Source organism: Rhinolophus sinicus, chromosome 1, assembly GCF_057876585.1.
Source record: "Rhinolophus sinicus isolate RSI-liver-muscle chromosome 1, RSI-T2T, whole genome shotgun sequence".
NCBI lineage: Eukaryota > Metazoa > Chordata > Mammalia > Chiroptera > Rhinolophidae > Rhinolophus > Rhinolophus sinicus.
Window position 1 is genome coordinate 32,485,343 of NC_142501.1, and position 8,445 is coordinate 32,493,787.

Genomic DNA, 8,445 nt, shown 5'->3' on the forward strand with positions numbered 1-8,445 from the left:
CTCAACTTTTAAAAATACAAAGTTATAAATGTGTTGGATACATTTTTAACAGACACATTTTTAGGTCTTGACATATAAATATTGATGGGCAGATTGACTTCATAATTTAAATCAGAAAGCATGTTAATAGAGGAAGTTTTTTGAAAGTCAATCCTTCTGTTGCTATATCTAATGAGTTTCTGAAGGCGGAAAATAATCATACAAACTGGCAAATTCTCTCTCATCTGATCCATGCATTTTACATTCTACAGAAAAATAAAATACATGATACCAGCCCTGTAAGTGAACTGTTAAGATTTGAAACTCAGCACGCACACTGTAAAATGTTTTTTTCTTTTTTCTTAAATATAGCTAATTGTGCCACAAAGGAGAAAAAAAAATCTGACAGAAATTAAATTTACCACAATAATAGTTTTGATAACTCTTAAGAAAATATCTTATGATTTAAATTCCTTTATTCCTTATTCAAACAACTTATAAAAACGTGTCACTACTATCACTGCTCCACGTAATGCAAAATAAAATGTAAGAACTTCAAGACTCAAGGTTTAACATTAGAAGTGGTTTTTTTGTTTTGTTTTGTTTTTTTGGAAGAAGTTATTAGGAAGTTAAATACAATTGGCAAAAATAAGTCACTCTTCTCTAGATATGAAAAAATTATCTAGCCCAAGATAATACCAAAGCCAGTAATTTACTAGTCCAGGTAAACTATTTTTTCTTTATCATTTTCCATATTCTTGCTTAGATGCCTAGTGATTTAGACATAAAAATACAAACCTACAAGTTATTTATGGTTTGTTTGGTGTATCAAAGAAATTATATAATATCCAAAGACCAAAAACCAAACCAAGCCACTTTTTAGTAGGATTTAAGAGGTTAAGCATTGGCTGTACAAAATACAAAAGGGAAATGTACTAAACTTGGGGGGAAATTAGAAAAATTATTTTCAAAGCTTGAGAAAATAGCCACAGAAGATTACTTGTTCACTGGCAATACTGCAGATTTTGTGTAATTAATAAACAATTAGATAATAACAGTTTTAGTGCCCTGTTCTTTTTCTATTAGTTATTTCATCCATTATCTAAAATTATGCCTTTCACACTCAACAAGCATTCAATAAACATTTTGAATGACTATACACATTCAAAGAAATTAATTTGTAAATAAAATTTGCTTGATTGTATTTGTCCATTTGACATACAGAATTAGACTATTTTAATTTGCCCATCAGAGACATATATTATTGAACATCCCCAGTTTCATTGAGATACAAATAAAACTAAACACCACATCGCTGGCATATTCTGTAACACATAACACAGTGTTTAACATACATACCAATTCCTCATTTCACTTCGGCAATTTTCAAGTGTTGATGAATTACTAGTTGCCAAAGAAGTCATGCTATGTACAATAAACCTTCAGTTTAAATAAAGGATAAGCTTGCTGTTAACAATTTAGTTTGAAATGTTAACAACCTTTACGCTGTTAACATAACAACTGGCCATTAATGTGGTAATGACCGATTTAAGAGGAAACTGTACTCTGAGAAATGAATATATTGGCAATTAGGACCAGGGTTTACAGTTGAAAGAGTATGAATTTTTTAATAAGTCAACAACCATTAAAAGTTTAAGCCATCAGACATTAACTCCAAGTTCTATCACAAAAAGCAACATGTAGACTCTTAGAGATGGATAGGAGTTTCTGATATGAAAACTATTACAAAAATTCCCTTCAACAAAACACTTCCTTGAGATATCAAATAGCAATTGAACATCATATTTTTATTACCGTAAAGAAGAATAAAATAAGTCTACTTTCTCTGCTCCATACCATATTGACAACTGCAAAACAGCCTCACTCAGGACACAGGTATTTCACTGGAAAATTTATATTTTTGCTTTTTAAAATCCAGAGATTTCAGGAGATCTTCATTAAATTTTACTTAATTCTGTCTTTATTGCTTATTGGGACACCTTAACCTTGCCCAGACTATATAAACTTCTTTTTTTGGAATTGTTGTTATATAATTCCACTTTGAGATACTGAAGCTGTAAACAAATGTAAAAGTTAAAGTAAAAAAAAAAAAAAAAAAAAAAGAGTCAAAAAGCCATGACTACCGGTTAGTCAAGATAAAGTGAAACTAGGAAGCAATGTTAAATCACTAAGGGCAAATACAAATGCTTTATGTGGAAATGAGGCTATAATTTACAATGAGCAGAGGAGAAATTTTTATTTCAAAGGGAAAAGTTCAAAGACTGCAGTTCTAAAAGAATATATGCAATAAGTTAATTCTGATTAGTTGTGCCACCACAATGAGGAAAATCCTGGCTATAGAGATTCACTTCTCATTGTTGGCACCTTGCACGTTATTTTGTGCCCTCAGAACACAGAAAAGTAGTAACAAGTGGTCACAATTAGTCAGAAGGCAGTCAGATGAGGCAGACCTAAGAAGGGGAAAGAGTAGAATCTGAGAAATAGTACTGGCTGGATTCATGCTCTTGTAACTACAATTAATCAGACAGCATGTTTTTATATATCAAGATTAAATCAGACTGAAAATAACTGAATTACATACTAAGAAGCACCAAATTTCCTAGAAAGTACCTCCTCAAATGACCAAGACGGTTGAGGAGTTAGGGCTGATTGATAAATTTTGTGTCATAGGGAAAAAAAAAAAATTAAATAAATCACTTAATGTCAGGCTAGAAAAATGATTAATTGTATCAAATATGAAAACCCAAATGATGCCATATATCATTGCTCTAATTTGATAGATCCCACTTTATTAATATAAGTAATTTGCAGGTGAATGAAATCACAAAGTTCCCTGGAAAGCAAAATAATCTTTCTTAAACAGAAGTTCATGTGTTGAGTATTCAATTCTGGGAAACAAGTTTAGTCGGCCTCATGGCTTCATAAGCAAGAACATTTGCATTGCCCTGAAACTGTTCAGATGTTTACAGTTTGCAGAGTGGCTATCATTTCTCCACAATGATGGAGATCTTTCTTAATTTCCATAAAGCTACTGGCAAGTCTGAGACTGTTAATGCTCAGTGATGTCTTTGTGATGACCACTTGGAATGCCATGGGGGAAAGATATAGTCACACTCGGGGCAAGTTTTCAAAATTGTGCAATAAAAATACTAATAAATACCAGTTGAGAATTTCAAACAGACATTGTCTGACAAATCTGAAACAGAATGATAGCTGAATATTTTGTGTTATGCCCAGCCTACCTGGTCGCGTATTGTCTAATAAAAAATTTGTATGCTGATTTTTCCCAAATACATCCTTGACATGAACTGGCAATTTCAATATAGGCAGTGGAATAACCTATCCCTAAATATCAACATCCAGGCAAGTCAAATCGAAACACTTCAGATACTGTGTTTCGTTGGCCATTGCTGAAGCCATAGTTTGGGTAATAGGCACCTGTCAACATTTTGAAGGCTGACAGGTCAACATCTGTCAGGAATATAGGCTGGTAGTAAGGAAATGAAACAAACCAAAAAAATACACTTACAAAAGTATTTTAAAAGGAATCCAGTCATCACTAGTGTGCAAGGATAATTCCTACCTCAGATAGTCTCTGCGACAAAGGATAAGATTAGCTTTAGTGTACAGGGTGGAGCCCACCTCTCCCAAACGACAGTCACAGCAGGCACACTTCAGGCAGTCTTCATGCCAGTATTTGTCCAGTGCCTTTAGAAGATACCGGTCCTTGATCTTTCGGTTGCAGCCAGCACAACCTTTCGGCTTGGTGTCTGGCTGGACTGAGAGCATTTGTATACCTAAAGGAAGACAAAAACAAAAAAGAGAGCTGGGACTCCAAGAAAGATTCGAAAGATGTCAAAAGACCTCAAACAAGTTAAACGTGTAACATTGTCTTTTTCAAGGAGTGTTACACTTTCTTTTGGGGGGCCCCCCCGTACTAAAATCAAACTAAATTTTGGAAACAGAAAGGCTCAAACTTTATAAAGTCCTTATGAAATAATTTATGAAGTCACACATATAAAAGTGATAGAAGTAAGGCATTCATGTTGCACATAGTAAAATGACCTTATATACGTGAAGTTAAATAACATTAAGTAATTTTATAATGTCCCCATTTTCTACACAGAGTGGTTCCTTTAGGGATAAAGTGTGAGTAAATGGCTAAGAATCTTAAAAGAAAGCTTCTTAATAAACTAGTTCATGCACAGTCTATGAGTCAAAAATGAATTTTTTTATTGAAAAAAAATTCACTTAATATGTGCCTGAAGATGGAAGGAGAATATACCCTCATGGGATTACACTACCCTTCCTTAGCAGTACAGATGTTTATAGTTAGGTACATAGTACAGTCACGGAAAGCTCATCAATCCTTTATTACTTGTTAGCATTCAAATACTTCTGTCTGTGCTCTTGATATTTCAAAGTATTCATTATGTTAAAATAAAATGTGTTTATACTCAAAAGCATTAGTTAGTGCCTCTGTTAATGGCAGAGATTACCTAACTATAGGCTACTACATGCTCTTATATAAAACTAAAGTATAGGATCATGTAATTCATTACCATAAACGTGAACTTATTTTATAGCAGAAAAAGCAACAGAAGGCCAGGTCTAAATATCTATAAAATTACAAATACATAGGTAAATGTGTTATACATATACTATATAATCCTATACTAGACATAGGGACATTGTCTATATTTTGGAGAAATATTTCCATCATTAATAAGGAGTCTAGCTGGGTGTTATAGGTTTTACAAGTTGACTGAAATTTTTTCAATGAAAGGATATTCGCCTTTGAGTTTCTCCTTTCCTAAGTGTCAAACATCCAGCTTTAAAAAAGCTGTACCAACTATTAAGAGCTTCATGTTTATCAAATAACTGATTTAAAGCACTAAAACACCGTACATATCATCAGTTCCAAATTCCCTCATTTTATAAATTATGATACAAAGGCCTAAGAGAGGTTTCTCAGCTAAGGAACTAGCTCAAAGCTGAAGAACAGTTAAACACTAGATGTGGTGCCTTCCTCACAGTCCAGAGATCCCACTGCTATCTCACGCTTCCTCTCCTAGGCATAAAGTTTTAAACTTGGACATAGAAGGATACAAAAAAACAAATACGCATGCACTAGAAAGTTTCAAGAAAAGAAATGCCAAGCTATAACTTGACGATTTTGTGTTTATTTTCCTACTCCAAAATAGTTACAGCTTCTTCAGTTTCCTCTGATGCTTTGCGAAGACTTCACCTCTACTACCTTCACAATCATTTTATTTTTTTAACCACCCCGATAAGAGACATCAGGCACCCTACCCTCACAGTTGAATAAGTTTTCTAGCTACAAATAATACATAAATTTAGTGATATTGTTATGAAGTTGAGCTTCCAATAAAAAGTAACTTGGTAATGGAGTAGGGAATGGCAAGGAAGAAAGCAGGGTAACTGTTCTTTCTGCATGATATGCATAGCCGTGGTCTACCGAGCAGCAAGCTAAGCAGCTGGGCTTGCATGGAAGAGCAGGTGGTATTCCTACAACCTGCTTTCTGTTTTTTGTCTTTGAAGGAGCTAAGGGTCTAGTGTAGATTAATCATAACTCTTGATAACTCTGCTAAATCTCACTCTCTAGAACTTCTAACAAATGAAGTTTCTTTGATCAAAACTAGTTACTGTCTTCGAGCAAGGTTCCACAAGGAATGAATCCCATTAATTATATATAGTCCAGATCACACTCTAGTGCCTCTTAACCATATATTTGGAGGGAGAGGGAAATTTTGATTTACTAAATGACATTCTGGATTTCATTATTGAAAACATCTAGAGGTATATTAAGAGTGGCTATTCTAATTATCCAATTTATAAGGCATATATATATATATATATATATATATATATATATATATATCACAAAGCTGAATTTTTTTTGGTAAAAATCCTTCTTAGTTGTAGCCAAGCTGTATTTCCCTGAGTGGTGTTACTACCATCAAGCATGGAAGGTCAGCTATCTTTATTCAAAATGCTTTGCAACCAAGACAGGGAATACCAACATTTGGCACAAGCGACACTGCCCTGCTTGTCTTCACGAATGTTTTTGTTGTGTTGACATTTTAATTTAGCACTCAGAGGCCAATTAATATTTGAAACTCTTACATTCTGTTTGGCCTTGGGCGTAAAAGGAGTTTGATATTATATACTCTATCCGGATGCCTTCTTTTAGAGAACACCATCTCATTTCTCTTGCAAAGGAAATCTTTTTAATACGATGCAACTTTACCAGTTGTAGAAAAAGAACTGTTTTGTAGTCACCACTTTGCCATGAACCTAAAAGGCATAAAGCAGTGAACAGCCTCTCCCTCACTATCCAGAAGAGCACGTCTGGGTAGAGTTATGTGTTTGGAGCTGAGAAACATTTCACAAGTTGCTCATAGCACATCAGGACTCATAACTAGTTTTAGATTGGCATGTAAATTGTTCTGAGGGAAATTCTTATTGCCTCTGAGACCCTGCCATTCTGAGTTATTTGACAGTTTAAGGGAAATCATAATTAAAAAAAGACATAAATAATAGCCTGTGCAGTGTGGTGTGCAGAAATAAGTAGAACCATTTCATTTAAACTCTGGTGAGCTTTTAATTGCCTGGATTGCATTGTGAGGCGGCCTAACGGTTGATTGCCTCCATTATGTTCCCTTGTTCTGTGCCATTCATCCGCGCAGTCTCAGCTTCAGTAGTTAACACAACAAAGTAACCACAACTCCACAACACACAGGGGTTTAAAAAAATAATCATAATAAAAGATTTGCAGCACTTAGACACAGTCTTTTATATTTTTGGACTAACTACACATAGTGAATGGAAAACATTTTGTCCCGGTCGGATGATTCACAGAGAACAATTTGGGAGAAGGAATTGGAAGTGGGAATACATAAAGGGGATTGGCAGAGATGAGGTGCCTCAGGAAGATGCTAAAATGGGAATGCAGGTTCTGCAGCTGGGAGCAGTGACACAGATTAAAAGAATTTGGCCAACATGGTCATTCGATTGCCAAGAGGTACCAAACAAAAGATTTTCTCTCTTCCTGCCCATCTTCATCCTCTCCCAGCCCCCAGCCCCGATTGGAGAATTGGATTGGGCCTAAAAGCTTGTTTCTCTCTGTTCACTGGCCCAGAGCATCCCTACAGGCTGCAGCCCCTAAGGGACAACAATGCAAATAGATGTCCCCAGATCTCAGGCGCTGGAGCTGCTTAACTCTGTTCTGCCCCTTCAACTCCCAACCCCCACATTACCCCCCCATCCACCCCCACCCCCTCCCCTTTTTGAGCAATGGAGCTGGGAACCAATTTGATTCCCTTTTTCTCCAATGCAGCTGCAAGGCTCAGAGATACTGACATTTTTCCACTCTTATCAGTTTAATTACAGTTACCATGGCAGCAAAGTGCTAGTGCTTGGCAAAGGCCAACAAGAGATTTGCAAGACTGAGTTCAATTTTGATGCAGCTCACATGCAAAATAAAAAAAAAAAAAAATAAGAAACATACATACACTCTAACAAAGAATCCCTTGCGGAGTTACGCTCCAGCCTTTTGTGGTTGTGTCTTTGCAGCCACACAGGGATGATTTGCAAAGAATGTAGCAGTGTTTGTTGCACCTAGCAAGATTAATTGGTTTAAGCAGCAGTCTTTCAAAGCAGTTACAACAATAATATTTTGATCTTTTAGAAAGACACAAAAGCAGCGGAAGAGCAGGGAGGCTTTTGAGCAGCCAAGAGTGCCGAGCGCCGGCAAAGTGCATCTATGATAGATTGTAACCTTACCAAAACTTTTCTCCTTTTTCTGCATGAGTTGACTTAGGCGTGCCTGAGTTGCAGCGGCTTCGCATTGAGCACCAAGCCCAAAGGTAGACGTGGAAGGGGGTCTCCTTGATGTAGCTCAAGTGTGGACCTGGTGCGCAGGCTACACCGCGGAGGACCGACTATTGTGAAGGCACTTTGGGAGCGGGTCGGAGTGGCGGCAGCGGGTGGGGGAAGGGATGAGGGCGGCCAGACGAGACACCGCGCACATACAGAGCCCCTCGCAGTGTGGCAGTGTGCAAAATGATGGCGAATGACAAAGCCACATGCTTCCCTAACTCTGCCCGTAATCCTGAAATCCCAGCGGCCCCTTTTAGCTTCGTGGTAACAAATGGATTTGATTAAACTGTCACATGCAGCGTTAGCATAGCATATCATGTTCAATATGAAAAAGATCATAAATCTGAGTTGTATTTCATAACAGCTATGTGGGTAGCCCTCGTAAAAATGTGCTGCATCAGTTTGAATCTCAGCCTATTAGGACATAGGCACCTTGTTCCACGCAACCTCTCTTCTGGCCACTTCTCCCCAACCAGCCCCTCCTCCCCAAACAGTCACTTTTCCGTCTGGATGGAACCACATTTTGTTATGGCATTGTGGGGA

The 8,445-nt window shown here is 36.7% G+C and overlaps 1 protein-coding gene across 7 annotated transcripts in view; it reads right to left on the reverse strand.

The window, feature by feature from the left end:
* The window catches only part of LMO3 (LIM domain only 3), a 54,688-nt gene that overhangs the window by 41,632 nt on the left and 4,611 nt on the right, over positions 1 to 8,445 (reverse strand). For 5 of the 7 annotated variants that reach the window (XM_019744783.3, XM_074325969.2, XM_019744782.3 and 2 more), the window contains one exon: positions 3,584 to 3,797. In XM_019744783.3, the coding sequence (XP_019600342.1) occupies positions 3,584 to 3,789 (206 nt within the window). In that variant the 5' untranslated portion in view covers positions 3,790 to 3,797. Of the gene's footprint in view, positions 1 to 3,583; positions 3,798 to 7,535; positions 7,621 to 7,806; positions 8,088 to 8,445 lie in introns of those variants that run through there. The other 2 variants (XM_019744778.3, XM_074325967.2) reach the window with 2 other exon arrangements.